Source organism: Lithobates pipiens, unplaced genomic scaffold (genome assembly GCF_037356315.1).
Source record: "Lithobates pipiens isolate NorthernLeopardFrog02 unplaced genomic scaffold, aLitPip1_a1.2 Scaffold_19, whole genome shotgun sequence".
NCBI lineage: Eukaryota > Metazoa > Chordata > Amphibia > Anura > Ranidae > Lithobates > Lithobates pipiens.
The window spans coordinates 333,449,276-333,467,024 of record NW_027507764.1 but is presented as its reverse complement, the minus strand read 5'-3'; the positions used below and the strand labels follow the sequence as shown (position 1 = coordinate 333,467,024).

Below are 17,749 nucleotides of genomic sequence, written 5' to 3'. Positions count from 1 at the left end.
TTTTTTTTCATAACCTAACCCTGCTTTCAACTTCTCCACAACTTTATCCCTGGCCCATCTGGTGTGTTGTGTGGCCTTCATGATGCTGTTTTTTCACGAAGGTTCTCTAACAAACCATCTGAGGGGTTCACAAAATGTCTGCATTTATACAGAGATTAAATTAGTAAATAGACTCCACGTGTGTAATTTAATAATTAGCTGACTTCTGAAGGCAATTGGTTTCACTAGATTTTAGTTACAAGTCCCATCATGCTCCTGCCCCTGGGTGTCATGCTGGTGGCTGAGTCTTGCTATGCCTCATGGGAATTGTAGCTCTGCAGCAGCTGGAGGTCCACTAATTGCATATCCCTGGACTATTAGAAAGTTTCAGATGCAATATGAGCCCAGTTCTTCAGGATTAGGGTAACGTCTCTTTGCAGTAAAGCACACTACAGCTGAGTCAACAAAACACAATAGGAAACCAATGGAATGTTTACTTCAAGGCCAGTGGTTATTTTTTTCCCACAGATAGAAGGTATACTGGATTCCTTCGTTAAGGTCATGCATGCCATAATCTGACAGTAGTTTGACCATAATTATTCCCACTGGTTTACCTATTTTGCAGAAAACTAAACTTTTTTCCCCCGAAAACTAAATATTCACACAATTGCATGTTTGTAACTCTAGGCTTAATACAGTCCGAAGTTTAGTGGCAGATGATGTAGACTTCCTGCTTAACATTACCCAATTGGATCTGAGAGATAACAACATGACAGAGCTTGATGTGACTACTCTAAGTAACTTGGAGGTCTTACACTGTGAAAGAAACCACCTGACATCACTCAAAATTAGTGGCTACTATTTGAAGGCTCTCTATGCATCATCCAATGGTAAGTTGCACCGCCTTATACTTCTATAAAAGCATTTTAATTGTGCAGAACATGACATAGGCTGAGAATTTATAGACCATGGGTTATAGCCTTGTACCTTCAGGTGATTGGACACTGGGTGGGTAAGATATTTGAAGACACCCACTTCCCAGACTTCCCCAGCCTTCAGTTTTTTGTTTAGTGTCCTAAGGTGATGGACGACTTCTACCTTTTTATAGAGATATCACTCTTGGCATAATTTTATTTTAGCTTCAGGTTCTTTAATTGGCTCTTTGTTCAACTCCTCACTGTCTTTTAAAACAATAGAAGCAGTGCATCTGGATCGATGCAGGCTTGGTAAAGTTTTGGGAGCTGTAACCAGACATGCTGTGGGATGGCCTGTAATCTGTTTGGGCATTCCGGACTCAACCAATCACCAGCTTTCAATTCCTCCAATGAGGAGCGAGAAAGCGGCTGAAGCCACAGCACAGAAACATTTGTGGATGCATTCTATGCATTGTGAAAAACCTTAAGGCTTTAGAATCACTTTAAAGCGGGAGTCCGCCGGGAGTCCTCCGTTTTTTTTTTTTTTTTTTTTTTTTTAAAGCCAGCAGCTACAAATACTGCAGCCGCTGACTTTTAAAATAGTGACACTTACCCGCTCCAGCGCGCCCGGGATGTAGGCACCCAAAGCCGATCTCTCGATCGTCTCTCGGGTGCTGCCACCGCCATCTTGGGTATGGGAATCAGGAAGTGGAGCCTTTCGGCTTCATTTCCTGGTTCCCTACTGCGCATGCGCGAGTCGCGCAGCGCAATAAGGATGGTCCCCGCTGTCTCTGGGATCCGTGTGTTTCCCAGCAGGCAGCGGGGGACTTTCGGAAAGGGGCGTAGATTCTGCGGAAAGAGGCGTACCTTCTGCAGAATCTACGCCGGAAGTGGGTGCAGATACCTGTACTGTACAGGTACCTGCACCCCCCTCCCCCCTGAAAGGTGCCAATTGTGGCGCCGGAGGGGGGGAGGATTCCAGTGAGCGGAAGATCCACTTTAGGGTGGACCTCCGCTTTAACCCCTCAATAAGGTTCACATGCAAATCAAAAGCACATGAAAAAAAAAGTTCTTCCTTGACTGAACGGTTTTAGAATAAAAGGTTGCCTTTTACATACAGTGCCACGATATTGCTAGCAATTTACAAGCAATGCAGAGCTTTCTAAAATATCAGAAAATTAAGATGAAAGGGTACCTCTTCATACATCAATACAACCTTGAAGTGTCACAGTACTTAAAGCCCAACTCAAACTTTAAAATCCACACTGTGGAAAACAAAAAAAGTGTGGTAGCTTTCACATAAAAGGTAGTCTAACAAACCCAAATCAGCATTAAACTAAAAAATGTAGCCCCACTTTAAAATGAATGTGCACACTGCATAAATCTAGCAATGAGCAGAATCGGTTCACAAAATAAAAAACGTCCCACAGTGAAATGCTGTTCACAGTAAAAACTGAAGAAACAATACTGCCTTCAGATGTGAAATCGCTCTTAAGTGTTTGAAGACCAGCCACCACCCCCCTGTTTAGTCACTAACCAGATAGGATAGCTGTCCTTACAACAGCATATATGCCTGTGACTCATGTCAGAACTAACCAGAGTGCATACAAGACTTCCAAATAAGCTGCGTCCAATGGTACCTTCAGAAGGAATCAAGCAAAGCTAAAGCTTGCCAGGAGCCAGGGATAATCTCCAATAGTGTAGTAGTTTAATACAATATATAGTATAAAAACAATCCACATGACCAGAAAGTAACCAAAAGGCAACCTTGCAGGAGGTGGGGGTCATCTAAAGCTGGCCATAGACTGTTAGTAATTCAGCCGGGCCCTGTTGAACTGGATGAATTTCAATCAGTGTGGCGCAGATCCTGCTCAACAGAAATGGATTGATGGAACGCATAAGTCAGAACCCCCCCCCCCCCCCCCCCCCCGAAGGCTTACAATCAATTTAAGTATGCAGTCAAAAATGGTGTGCCATGCTGTGGATATAAATGAAAACCTTGGTATCGCCATGTGCATCTGTTGTAATAAAATAATTGCAATTGGCTTTTTTTATATGGAATTGTATTTTTTATTCAGTGTCCAAAGGCCCCTATTTTTCCAGCTTTGTTGCATATAGAGTACCACTTTTGCAAAGTGGTAATCTATGAATGAGGAAACCTCTTTGTGCACTGAGCAAACAGGGAATGTTTTATTTCAGTTTTTCCAATTATAGCAGATGTAAGTAGCATTTTACAGTCATTTTATTACTATAACATGTCTTCTTTTTGTAGAACTCATCCACTTGGATGTGTATCCAGACCCTTGTAATTTATCCCTCATGGATATCTCCAGGTATGGTTCCATTTTTTTTTTTTTTTTATTGCTTGTTACACCTTTGTGCTGTTAAAGGGGCCTACTACATTTGATATACTTGATAGAATTAACACTGATGGGTGTTGTTTCTTTTGGATCTTCCTCTATTATAACTCAGCCAGTCTAGAGTCCTGATGTCAACAAGATCAGAACAGGGTTTATCGCTCTGGACATGTTAACTCTGAGGAACAGTCCACTGCTGGATTGTGGGGAAGTGCCCCTGCCGGGGGAGTGGAGAATCTGGTAACTAAAAACGGTTTCTCCCCTCGGCAACGTGCAATTAAACCTTGCAGTGCTGGCGTACTTCCACTGCAAAGGATCATTTCTAATTTGCCCACAGTTGGGCTTACCATATGTGTGGAATTCACATCCAAAAGATAGAATAAGGCCCCTTTCACACGAACGGCTGTTCTGCCGCAGTTAAAAGCATATAATTTGTTCTGTGACGTTCAAGACTCCAGGCACTGCGATCAGCTGCATGTGTGCAGTGTGATTACCTGCGTTTACACAAGGTTGTGTTTAGCTGCGGTAGTAATTCCCATAGCAACCCTTTTTGTTTTTTGTTTGGTCCCTTGAATCTACCCATGATGCATTTCGGTCCTCTGCATTTCAAACCATTTATTTCCTGTCTTTGTTCACTGGCTGAGTGAACAAAGAACTAACTCCAGTCGGGCATGCACCAGGGCTATTATGGCCTCATGGGAGTTGTCTCGTGCTGTCATGCTGCCTTCTCTCTCCTCTATCCCTCTGAACTTCCTGTGTCATTTCCCAGGTATACCTTCTGATTATGATGTGCTTCCTGTTTTTTTTTTTCGTTTTTTCCTCGCGCTGCTATCCGCAGGTACAATAGTACACTGCACTGCGATTACCTCTGGTTATGTGCAGATAGCTGCGCTAAATCGCTCCTGGATGCAGTCAATTTTTTTTTTTTTTTCTAGCCGCACCAAACCGCATGTAACTAAATCGCAGCTAAACGCAGTGTGTGAATGGGGCCATAGGAAAGCATTGTGTGCTTTAAACTGCGGTAGAAAACTATAAAATCCGCACCTAAAAGCGCCATTCTATCCACCCGTGTGAAAGGGGCCTTAACTAGACAGTTTAACGATATGTTACTATGACTGGATCTAAGCGGTTACAGAATGCAACGGTTGCCCATAGCAAGTTTAATCTTGCCAATGAAGCAATAATAAAGTTGCTACAGGTAAGTTTCCAGGTTTTGCTTCCAGTTTTTTATTTTTTTATTCTAAGGCAGGCTATACTTTATGCACTTTTATTTTCTTCTTCCATGAGTTGAAGGAATGAAAATTGCTAGGTTCCCCTATCAACACAGTTATTATTGATGGGGGAATCCCTACCATAGCGCTATTGTGTTCTGCTGACGGGGTGCCTTCCCCACCAGCAGAATAAAGTAATTACTGCTGACAGCAGTTGAGCCCAAAAAAAACCCAGACAGGCTGGTTGTACTGAAGTTGATCAATACATTTACTTCAATGCAAACAGCCTGCGCTTAGAAGGATCAAAATTCTGCAGGAACTGGCAGCATTACTATCCGTCTATGGTGGCGTAAATCTCCTTAGGGCCCCATTGCAGGGAAAGGTCAGATTCAGCACATTGTGTAAGATTATCACTAGCTTGTTGCTGTTTTTTTTTTTTTTCGTACTTTTACTCTGAGGAATTTTTGATTACTGTAAGTTAATCTTTAGCTGGTAATATGATTGAAGTGTGTTTAAAGGCCATGCATCAAAATGCTAAGCTTGTGTAGATGTTTTTGTTTGTTTTACAACACTTACTGAGAATGACTAATAACAATCATTCCATTAGCGGTTTATAATTTTTTCTTTCTTTTATTTAAAGCAGTTGTATACCCCGCTTGCACATTTTTACCTACACTATAATAAGGCTTACCTGTAGGTAAAATTAATATCTTCTAAACCTGTATGGTTTAGGAGAGATTCACCTTGCATGCAGCCGCTGATGTCAGTGGCAAATTCGCTTTGAAGGTCTGGCGGATGCAGCCGTCACGTCTTTGGCCACTCGCAGCATAGGAGCCACGAACACTGAGGGAACATGTCGGCTCCCTCAGCGGTGACCGGGAGGCAGTGCAGGCGCTTCGTTCTAAGGGAAGTATTTCATAATGAGCTGGTATGCGCTTTAACCATGGCTAATAGGTTCACCCTGTTGGATCACTCCGTGCATTATGGTAATGTACAGAGGTGTACTTGATATATGGCCTTTCTCATGATGCCCAGACATTAAATATTCAATTGACCAAAACCAATTAAAGTGTCACTTTAAAGAGACGTACACTAAAATGAAAAATAAATACCCCCTTTACACACTTGATAATGAGTATATTTAATTACACTGACAAAGTACAGAAAATGCAGTCAAAATCTTCTGTCTTCCAGAACTGCATGCAGCCATTTGTGGTTTTTAATTGTGAAAGCAGCAATTAATGCACCAATACACTAAGGTAGTGGCTTTCCATTTCAGGAGTTTGAGTTAATTTCAACATTTAGCAAAATGTGGATGGTTCGAAAGGGTTTAAAAGCATAATTTTATTTTTTATTGCAGAACACTGCAAAATGAAAACTATTGGGACCCTTTTAAGTCCATACTTTGGTGTAACATGGCAAATCATGCCTTTTTGCTGCAAACCATAGAACAAAGTGTTGCGGTGCTATTAAATTTGAATGACCTCTAGCATGATCCAAGGGCACAAAAACACTTGGGTTAATGTAGCTCATAAAGGAACCCTCAGTCCAAAATGTGAAAGCCAGTTGGAAATATTTAATGTAGGGGTGTTGAGAAGTTTTACTGCAAAGTTTTTTTAAATAATGTTATGTTATTTTATCAGTTATCTGATAGAAATTGCACTAAGAGGGCAACCATGCAGTTTCACGTTATGTGACATAGTTTTTGATTTCCAACTCTTCCATTTTTCAACCAGTATGTTAGTGATCATATTTTTCTGACTTTCTTTCCCCTAGGGCCCAATTAACAATAAGATCCTTTTGTTGATTTTTGTGTTGTACAGATTCTGTCTGTGAATGAACCACTGAGAGGGGGATGTGTTTTTTAATTGTATTCATTTAATTTTTTTTCCATACAAAAGGAGTGTATTTGTATAGATTTTTTTTTTCTTACTGTTATCTTTTTACAGCTGTAAATACTGCTCTCTAATAATCCTCTTGTTTTCTACAGAAATTGCATAGATTGCCTGCCTGAATGGGTTAGTGAGAGCAAAAATCTGGAGGTACTGGATGTCAGTCACAATCTCCTGACTACGCTTCCTGCAAGGTGAGTGTTCTTCCTAGCTGGCAGTGTTTCTGTATGTCAGGGGTCTCCAAACTATGGCCCTTCAGTTGTTCAGGAACTACAATTTCCTAGTCATGTCTGTGAATGTCAGTTTCACAATGCCTAATGGGTTGTGTAGTTTTGAAACAGCTGGAGGGCTGTAGTTTGGAGATCCCTGCTGTAGGTTATCAAGTACTTGGTATTTTGTGTTAGTCATTGATCTACCTTGGATTAAGAATGGCTCTATATACTATAGGTTGTTTTTTTTAAAGAGAAATTCAAACAGTACAATATTAAATGTGGTTAGTTACCGGTTTCATTTTTTATTTTTTTTGCATGTACCATATACATTTAAAATTAAGCCAATGCCAGTGTGTTGTGACAGACTTACCAATGCAGTTTTAACAATGAGTCCTTTTTAATGCCCCCAATTAGATGGCCTGTCTGCTGGGAAGAGGGTTGTAGCTTTCACCAATTTTTCAGCAGGTTTGTAGCACTGCTACAGCTCACAGAAATCCTAGTTATGCAAGGGTTCCTCATAAAACGAGTAATTCTTCCCATCAGTTTTAAAAATCTAATCAATTGATCTATCCTGGTTTGAGGAAAAAGTTGAACACGTTTGTGGAAATATGTTCCCCCCTGTTGACCAGTAACTTTCACTCATTTTATATTTTCTGAGATTATGCAGAAGGGCTTAAAGTGGTGGCGGTAAACTCTTGACATGAAATATGATCAAAGCATAAAATATGCTGTCTGCATGAGTCACTTCTGACAAGTTTTCCCTTGCCTCCCCTCCCAGAGCTCTTTTCACTGAGTGCCGCAGAGTGTAACTTCAGCTCCCTGCCCCTTTTGCTTTCTGAATGCTCAGACAAGCAGTGTAAATTCTCAATGTTGAATGGCTGTATGGAAGAGCGGACCACCGATAAAGAAGTACAACTTATGTAGGAGGATTTATTTAATCTGTGGATCTCCTGAGGCTAGTCAATTCACTGGGTATATGTAAAGGGTTACAACCACTTTAATAATTAAAATTCATATAAAATAGTGCTAATGCTAAAAAGCTAGATTAGAACTACATTCCAAAACACTTGTGTGTGAATGCACCACAAAGATGTGTATCTTGCCCAGAGCATTGCTGCAAGTCTGCCCTACCCCCTTAAATATGTCCCAATGCATTACAAAAGGGGGAATTCACTTGGAAGACAGTAAAACAATCGCCACAGTTCTTGGCAGATTCTTCAAAGAAATATATGGAGTGCACCTTAGAGAGGAAAAACGGGAAACTTCAGCTCGGGTACCCCTGGGACCCAGAAACATTAGGAGGATTACCAGTTCAAAGCTTTGGTGGCAACCCATCCATTAGGGGCGCATGGGCACCCCCCCATCCATGCATTTGCCCTTCTAATCTACAGTCGGGATGCCGGATGCATGGATTCCAATGGGGCGGGTTGGGGGTGTTTAAACACGTGATTAGCTCTAATAGGCTTCAAAAAGCATGGGCAGGCGATCCTATTAGACACCTAGGAGGAGGAATAAGACGCAAGGCGGAAGCTTCCATGATGCAGAGGAGGAGATGCCCACCTGCCGCAGTGCTACCCACCCACAACCTGAATGGGGTAAGTGCTGGGTGTCCAATTGACCACAACGAGGGGGGGGGGGGGTAGAGGGGTTTGCTGGTTGCCCCAAAAAAATAACCCACCAGCTACCTCTGGTTTCCACCTGTCCTTATTTCCTAGAGTAGTGCTAGGAGTAGTACTATTTCCTCCTATAAGGTATTGTTACCTAGTTAATGAACACCAAAAATATAATAAAGGAATCTCTTGTAAACTGGTGTTCTTGTGCCTTTCAGTTTTCTATTGTTTGTACCAGTTGCAACTTGCATTTAAGGGGCCTGTGTGTGTATGTGTATGTGTATATATATATAATATATATATATATATATATGCCCATAATCATAAGAGCATGTTCATGGAATGATCATTTGAATATATGCCTGCTCCTTTTGGATAGTTCTCACAACTCTGGTTCAGTTCCTTTGACTTTATAGAGGTTTTTTTTTTTTTCCCTTCAAAATTATTCAGCAGCTTTTTTTTTTTTTTTCCCCTTTTGCCAATCGTTAAAAAAAATGTTTTTATAGCATGTCTGTCTTTGTGTTGTCACACAGGCTCTTCTGTGCCAACGGTCTGCGGAAGTTACTCGTAGGGTATAATCGGCTTCCCCGACTTCCAGAATGTATTGAGCGTACTCAGCTTGAGATACTGGATGTTCAGCATAACCAGCTTCTGGAACTTCCAACCAACCTGCTTATGAAATCAGACAAGTAAGAGAAGCTTGAACAATTATAGGATATGCTACAATAATACTATTTAAAAAAAAAAAAGTGTTGTACAGTTGATTCAGGTGAGCATAGCAGAGTTTTTGTTTCCTCGTGTTAACTTTTCAGTTAGAGGCCTCTAATAGTCAGATATGATATCAGACGAAATGTTTTTAGGACACTAGGCAGTAAAACAAACACAGCACTGCCTATGGGCAATCCTAGTTGGTAGTAAACTCTCTCTGTTCTAGGCAGTTCAGATTTTGTGTTTTTATGTTTTTTGTGCCTAGTGAGGAGTAAGGTCCTAGTTTCCTGTGGCTTCCTTGGACCTGTGGTTCTATCGTTTTTGGACCAGGGCAGCCGGTGGGTTAAACGTCTTGCTGGGACACGCATGAATGGGCACCTGATTACTGTCACTTTGGCTGACAGCCCCCATCTAGGTAGGCAGATCTGTCGCAGGAGTGTTTCCTTCAAGTCCTGCTGAATCGTTATGTAGATGCTCCTTCCCCATCTCCCTCAGGTGTGGTGCAGGGCTTGGGGTGGTCTCCTTCCAACCAGGTCTGAGCTCCTTTTGCCATTCAGCACCTTTCCCCTCCAGTCCTCTCCTCTGCCAGCCCCCCTTCTGTTGTAATGGGGATTTCTTCTAGCCTGGATAAGCAGGGCTCCTTGTGGTCCGTGGGGGCCCTGCAACTTTGCTATACTAGTATGGGGAGTTTTGTGAGGTGCAGGGTCCCCCTGTTCTCTGGTGCCCACCACTGGGAAGGAGGCTAAGAACCATTTTTTTTTGTGGGGCCTGTGGGTTGCGCTTGGCATTTTGCCAGAGACTGTCATGCCATCCATTTTGGTTAAGGTCTATTCCCAATTAATTTGGCCTGGAAGGATGCAAGGGCAGGCATTTTGGTTGGGTTTGAGTGGCGGCCGTTTTCCTGTAGCCAAATGGAGACCGCCTTTTTTGGCCCTCTTATGCAGGCTCTGTGTGCATGGAGCAGTGTCTCCAGTGTTCTGGACCAGTTTTGGCACTCTCCTCCACAATAAAGTCCACAAGTGATGTGTTCTATTATTCCTGGTGAGTATCGCCACCATCTGTGTCCTTGAATTGTGATTGTGTGTGTGTGTGTGTGTGTGTGTGTGTGTGTAAACACCACCACCAAAGGCTGAAAGACTTGCTTACCAAGTCATATGGACCTCTCATTATAATAGGTTAGAAGCGCTTGTGGCTTCATACTCAGCCTGGGCCTTTTTAACTTGACACGCCAATCTTCCCGACACTGTTGTCACAGGAGTTCCCCAAAACACAAAAGGCTCCACATTGTGTAAAATTGTAAGAATTTATTGTCCATATAAATAAGTTGCTCTTACAACAAGAATGCAAGTATACACGTTAAAATAGTGTGTAGGCCGGCACACATACAAAAAAAAATCCTTCCTGGGCTTGAGGGTAACTGTGACGTGAGCGTGTCACTCTGCCCCACACGTCTCTTCATGCATTGTCGTCCAGTGGTTGAATCATATATTGCAATATATTGCTTGGTCTGAGCAGTTCGTGTGTATCTGTCTTCTACAGCCTCCACCTTTTTTGTGGTTGGACTCTTTTTGTGATTTTGGACGGCCCACTAAAAGCCCGGTGGCCTCCTCCGCCCTTGTTTCTCATTGGGTCAGGCGGCTGTCCAGTCTTGTGCCATTAAGGGTCAGGCGCCTCCCTTCCTGGTTGTGGCACACTCTACAAGAGTGATTAATGCCTCCTGGGCGTTTGTGTCTCAAGTTTGCAAAACCGATCGTTTGCACACCTTAAAGTTTTACTAAGTTGATGTGGCATCTTTGGATGCTTGTTGCAGCCACAATGTTTTCCACGTGGCTGTTAGAGGTTTCTGGTTCCTTCTCCGGGTTTTTTTTTTAGTGGTGTTGTGTATTTTTTATTCTGGTTACCCACCCTTTATTGTGGCACTTCTTTGGCATGCCCCTACAGTCAAAAATGTGAAGTTCTGTGTTGGTCAATGAACGAAAGAGAACTGGATTTTTATTTAATTTTTTACCATAAAAAAAAACCTTTTCTGAGTTCATTGATGGACACAGCACTCTCCCCTGTTTTGTTTGGTTTAGCAAGAAGGGGATTTACCGTACTTCCAACTAGGACTATCCATAGGCGCTGCTGTACTTTTTATTTTTTTATTTTTTCTGCCTAGTGTCGTCCTAAATTTGGCTCTATAATCCCATGGTCAAGAATATGAAGTGCTATGTCCCTCAATGCACTCAGAAAAAGCAATTTTACAATGAGTAACAAAAAATCCTGTTCCATTCTGTTGTCAGAAAAATGCTCTATAATCTTAAAAGGTTAAATGTTTGTAAATAGTTTACATAAACATTTTAAAGTGTCACTAAACTCAAATCATAAATTCTCAAATGCAGTTTCATAATCACTTGGTCACTATGAGATTTGTTTTCTGTGTTCTGTATGATCGCCCCCCCCCCCCCATCTAAGTCCCCAATGCAGCTGGGGATTTTGGAGAGCAGCGTTGGAAACTCTACACATGCTCAGTTTTCAGTGTTTTTCTATGCTGAGACTTTTTTTCCCTGTCGCATTCCATTTAACCCCTTCCCACTGAGCGTACGCAGATGTGCGTACTCGGCTTCCGGGGGGTATACCGGTACGTCCCCCCCCCCGCCGCTGTTACCGGCGCTCCCGCTCGATCGGAAGCACCGATTCCATGTCCGCTGCCTCCGACTGCTGGGGAGGAACTGGAACGAAGCCGTAATGTGCTTCGTTCCAGTCTCCTCATAGTAAACACGGAAGCGACGTCATGACGTCACTTCCCGTTTACTCGGCTGCCAATGGCGCCGGCTTAAAAAATATATACGGTATTCAGAATCGCAGTTTTCGGTGATCTGAATACATTGAAGTGTAAAGGAGGGGTGGGGGGTCTTTTAGACCCCCGATCCCTCCATAAAGAGTACCTGTCACCACCTATTACTGTCACAAGGGATGTTTACATTCCTTGTGACAGCAATAAAAGTGATCAATTTTTTATTTTTATTTTTTTGAAAACAATTTACTCATTTTAAAATAAAATAAATAAAAAAATAAAAAAATTTTTTTGGAAAGCGCCCGCCGTCCCCGCGAAGCAAAGAAAACGCATACGGAAGTCGCGCCCGCATATGTAAACGGTGTTCAAATCACACATGTGAGGTATCGCCGCGATCGTCAGAGCGAGAGCAATAACTCTAGCACTAGACCTCCTCTGTAACGCTAACCTGGTAACCGTAAAAAAAATTTAAAGCGTCGCCTATTGAGATTTTTAGGTACTGTACTTTGTCGTCAATCCACGAGTGCGTGCAATTATAAAGTGTGACATGTTTGGTATCTATTTACTCGGCGTAACATTATCATTCACATTATGCAAAAAAATTGGGATAATTTTACTGTTTTTTTTTTTTTTTTTGGTTTTTTTTTAATTCATGAAAGTGTCCCTTTTCCCAAAAAGTTGCGTTTAAAACACCGCTGCGCAAATACCGTGTGACATAAAATATTGCAACAATCTCCTTTTTATTCTCTAGAGTCTCTGTTAAAAAAAATATATAATAATGTTTGGGTGTTCCAAGTAATTTTCTAGCAAAAAATATGGATTTTAACTTGTAAACACCAAATGCTAAAAATAGGCTTAGTCATGGTTATATGAATGTCTCCCCATCATTTTGTACATCTCTCCTAAATTTGGCAACCGTAACAATTACAATCGAGGCTTAAAACAGGTGATTGCCTCACTAGTTCTGTGTTTGTTTTTTTGTGATGCTCCCCGAGTACAAAAACTAGTGTACATGCAAAGTATTTTAAGGTCACATCTGCTTTTCTGGATATTATTTCAGTTGTAATTCTCTGGCACACATTCCTTTCAGATTTGTGTGTGTTTTTAAGAAATGTTTGATATGACTTTTGGTGTTGAGACAAACTATATCTAAGAATTTCAATAAAAGGAGTTAAAACACTCTTCAAATTGCTGATGTAACCATTTGTTTTCATTGTCTTCAGAGATTAGATGGCTCATATTATTATTATCCTAAAATCTAGCAAACAAAAGTAAAAATGAATTATTCAAGAAAATGTTAACATTATAAACATTTGTTTTCTATTTTAGAATGAACATTCTAATGTATATGCATCTTTATATTTTCTGAGGACTAAGTTCATGTGCATGCTACATTGTACAGTTTTGAGTAGGTCACAATGTTACATTTAGCCATTCAATGTGCGTTTAGTGATGGCGTGAGCACCATTATGTCAGACTTTTGGGCACAGATTGTAATTGTTTTCCACACATTATAAAAGTGTGATGTACAGCCAAACCGTACGTGTTTGTGTAATGTCATGAAGTTGATCTAACAATGAGGCTTGTAGGTTGTTTTCAGCAGGCATTTATCTTCGGTTTTGGTTTGAGGTACTACTATCAGTGTTGGTCACCTTAACCACTTCAATACAGGGCACTTAAACACCTTCCTGCCCAGACCAATTTTGAGCTTTCAGCGCTGTCGCACTTTGAATGACAATTGCGCGGTCATGCTACACTGTACCCAAATGAAATTTTTATCATTTTTTTCCCACAAATAGAGCTTTCTTTTGGTGGTATTTGATCACCTCTACGGTTTTTATTTTTTGTGCTACAAATAAAAAAATACCGAAAATTTTGAAAAAAAAAAATGTTTTTTTTTGTTTCAGTTTCAAAACTTTGTAAATAAGTACGTTTTCTCCTTCACTGATGGGCACTGATGGGGCTACACTGATGGGCACTGATAAGGTGGCACTGATGGGCACCAATGTGGCACCAATGAAGTGGCACTGATAGGCGGCACTGATGGGCGACACGGATGGGCGACACGGATGGGCGACACGGATGGGCGACACGGATGGGTGACACGGACGGACACTGATAGGTGGCACAAATTGGCACTGATAGCTGGCACGGATGGGCGGCACGGATAGGCGGCACAGGTGGGCATGAATAGGCGGCACAGGTGGGCATGAATAGGCGGCACAGGTGGGCATGAATAGGCGGCACAGGTGGGCATGAATAGGCGGCACAGGTGGGCATGAATAGGCGGCACAGGTGGGCATGAATAGGCGGCACAGGTGGGCATGAATAGGCGGCACAGGTGGGCACTCATAGGCGGCACAGGTGGGCACTCATAGGCGGCACAGGTGGGCACTCATAGGCGGCACAGGTGGGCACTCATAGGCGGCACAGGTGGGCACTCATAGGCGGCACAGGTGGGCACTCATAGGCGGCACAGGTGGGCACTCATAGGCGGCACAGGTGGGCACTCATAGGCGGCACAGGTGGGCACTCATAGGCGGCACAGGTGGGCACTCATAGGCGGCACAGGTGGGCACTCATAGGCGGCACAGGTGGGCACTCATAGGCGGCACAGGTGGGCACTCATAGGCGGCACAGGTGGGCACTCATAGGCGGCACAGGTGGGCACTCATAGGCGGCACAGGTGGGCACTCAGGCGGCACAGGTGGGCACTCATAGGCGGCATCGGTGTTATAGTAATGGATGCCAATCAGTGCCAAACAATAATGCATGCAATCAGTGATGCCCATTGTGGCCACTGATTGGCATCCATTATGGGCACTGATTGGCACCCATTGTGCTGACTGGCACCCTGGTGGTCTAGGGAGGATTATGGATTTTTATTACCTTTTCCCTGGTGGTCTAGTGGTGTCCCTGGTGGTCCAGTGTGGGCATCCTCGGGGGGGGCTGTGCTGATAATCGATCAGCACAGACCCCCCCTGTCAGAGGAGCAGCCGATCGGCTCTCCTCTACTCGCGTCTGACAGACGCGAGTGAGGGAAAGCCGATCACCGGCTCTTCCCATTTACACTGTGATCAGCCGTGATTGGACACGGCTGATCACATGGTAAAGAGTCTCCGTCGGAGACTCTTTACCGAGATCGTAGTTGCCGGGTGTCAGACTGACACCCCGCAACAACGATCGCCGCGATGCGCGCCCCCGGGGGCGCGCAGCGGCTCATAATCCTAATCACGTCATATGACGTCCGGTTAGGATTATGAAACCACTTTGCCGCCGTCAATTTGTAATAGGGCGGGAGGCAAGTGGTTAATAGTAACAGGAGAAATATAGCATCCTTGGATAAGTGCTTGAATCTCGGTTTGTTCCAGATGTGTTCAGGAAAAAGCACATCTGTGCCCCAGCCTATTAGAAGCAATACATTTGATCAGTATTGCCCTCCACATTGGCAAACTGTCTGGAAAGGTCGCTCTTCAGGCAGGCTTCTGTCTGACTGATATTTAATAAATGTGTGCCATTTCCTGCTTCAGAGCAAGTTTGTGGAATGAACCATTCATCAGAAAGTAGCATATCTCCTATATAAGAGCTGATAACCTTCCTGTAGCAGAAGGCACTGAATTGGTAAATACCTCAGTGACATTACTGGCTTTTTAGGTATTGATGGGCTAAGTATTAAAACCGCTTACAGAATGGTTTTATCCAGGGTGTATGGTAAAAGGTGCACTTCAAAAGTGATTGTGGCTCACGATGTGGTATGAAAAAAGCGTGAATTACTTTTCCCACAATTGGCACACTGTCACTTTTTTAGCATCTAGTACAGTCTGTATTCTTACCCAGTTTGAAGTACGGTAATTAAATGTTCAGTGTTGCTTTGTGAATTGGATAATTAGATGTTCCCGTAGACAAGAGTTTGGCTGCGTGTTCTCTTGCTGAGCCTGTGTTTGTACAGACCAATGAGAAGTAGCCAGCCCAGTTTTACCTATCCTCCTCCCCCTCTTTTCCCAGATAGCTGCACTCAGGAATAATTGCCTGGCACCAGCATTCTTTTTTTTTTTGGAAAACTCCAGAACTTGCCTGTGCAAACTGGCCAGCCTAGCTCTGCTTTCAGTGCACTCATTGACTTAGCTGTTCAGAGTCCCACGTGACCCTTTATTGCAGGCAACAAGTTCCAACAAGCTGCTGAGAAGTCCTGCTGAAAAGTTGCTTTATATATTTAACTCCTTCAATGGTATGGGCATGATGTGCATTTGCTTGTGGTGAAGGAATAGCAGCAGCTAGGCTGCTTGTGTGATGCCAAAGAGACTGCACATATTTTGTGCTGTTTTCTTGCTCCGATGTATTCAAAATGGAAATTTTAGAGCAATGTTCAGAGGTTTTCCTTCAAATGGTTATGTACAGTGTATCCAGAAAGTATTCACAGCGCTTCGCTTTTTCCACATTTTATGTTACAGCCTTATTCCAAAATGAATTAAATTAATTTTCCTCAAAATTCTACAAACCATACCCCATAATGACAACATGAAAGAAGTTAGAAATCTTTGCAAATTTATAAAAAAAAAAAAGGGGAACAAATGTACACAAGTATTCACAGCCTTTGCCATGACACTCAAATTTGAGCTCAGATGCATCCTTTTTCCACTGATCATCCTTGAGATGTTTCCACAACTCTGAGTCCACCTGTGGTACATTCAGTTGATTGGACATGATTAGGAAATGCCCACATCTTTCTATAGAAGGTCCCACAGTTAACAGTGCATTTAAGAGCACAAACCAAGCCATGAAGTCTTAGGAATTGTCTGTAGATCCCCAAGACAGGATTGTATCAAGGCACAGATTTGAGGAAGTATCCAAAAAATGTCTGCAGCATTGAAGGTCAAAATGAGCACAGTGACCTCTCTCATCCATAAAAAGAAGTTTGGAACCACCAGGGCTCTTCCTAGAGCAGGCTGTCCAGCCAAATTGAGTGATCGGGCCAGAACATGCTTAGGGAGGTGACCAAGAACCTGACAGCTCCAGCGTTTTTCTGTGGAGAGAGGAGAACCTTCCAGAAGAACTCTGTAGCACTCCACCAATCAGGCCTGTATGGTAGAGTAACCAGACGGAAGCCACTCTTCAGTAAAAGGCACATGACAGGCCACCTGGAGTTTGCCAAAAGGCACCTGAGGGACTCTCAGACCATGAGAAACACATTTCCCTGGTCTGATGAAAACCAGATTGAACTTTGCCCTGAATGGCAAGCCTCATTTTTGGAGGAAACCAGTATCTCTCCAACAGTTCACATGGCTCCTTTTTAAATGGGTATTGAGTATTATTGTGCATACTAAAAGCAAATTACTGTTCATGTCTGTGTAAAAGAGTTTATCGTGTTAAAAAAAAAGATAAATTCAAGCCTGATTTGAGGTCATAAAAAGGAATGGATGTAAAACTGAAGTTAAAATCCTGTAAATGTTTCTGGGACAATATGTAATGCTTGGTAATGCTTCAGCCCTCAACCCCGGGCCCAATATTTTCTATATTTTAGCATGCTAGTTATGTCGTTCCCAAAGCTTTCAGTTCATATTTATGCAATGGGGCTCTCCCTGGACTTAAATCACCCCTGGAAATGTAATGGTATAAACTATGTTTATACATTAAAGCAACATTAAAGTGGTGTTGCCACCAAAAAATAAAAAGCTGCTTAAAATGCGTTAAAAAAAAAAAATTGGCAAAAAAAGTTTTTACTCGCCTCTAAATACCTGTTGCTAGGGCGTCCCTCGTAGTCTGCCTTCTTCCTTGTCCGGGCTGGTGACATCACTTCCCCTCGCGCCACACATTCACCTGGGACCTGTCAAGTGTCCCAGGTGACTGTACGGCGTATCACGGTGCCCTGCGCAGTAGGTACCCGGCTGTGAAGCCACAGCTGGGTGCCTACAGTAAGCATGACTGCGCCACCAGCGGAGCGGGGAACGAGGGGGTGCTTCGTTCCCCCGCATCGCTGGACCCTGGGACAGGTAAGTGTCCGATTAACAGTCAGCAGCTGCAGTATTTGTAGCTGCTGATTTTTTTTTTTTTTTTGATTTTTTTTTTTTTTTTTTTTAAGGGGGTACCCCA

At 42.8% G+C, this 17,749-nt stretch overlaps 1 protein-coding gene across 1 annotated transcript in view; it reads left to right on the top strand.

Annotated features, from left to right (window-relative positions):
- The window catches only part of PHLPP1 (PH domain and leucine rich repeat protein phosphatase 1), a 241,871-nt gene that overhangs the window by 165,662 nt on the left and 58,460 nt on the right, over positions 1–17,749 (top strand). Inside the window, exons 7-10 of the mRNA XM_077492065.1 lie at positions 667–869; positions 3,166–3,226; positions 6,452–6,547; positions 8,709–8,864. Coding sequence (XP_077348191.1) covers positions 667–869; positions 3,166–3,226; positions 6,452–6,547; positions 8,709–8,864 — 516 coding nt within the window. The remainder of the gene's footprint in view (positions 1–666; positions 870–3,165; positions 3,227–6,451; positions 6,548–8,708; positions 8,865–17,749) is intronic.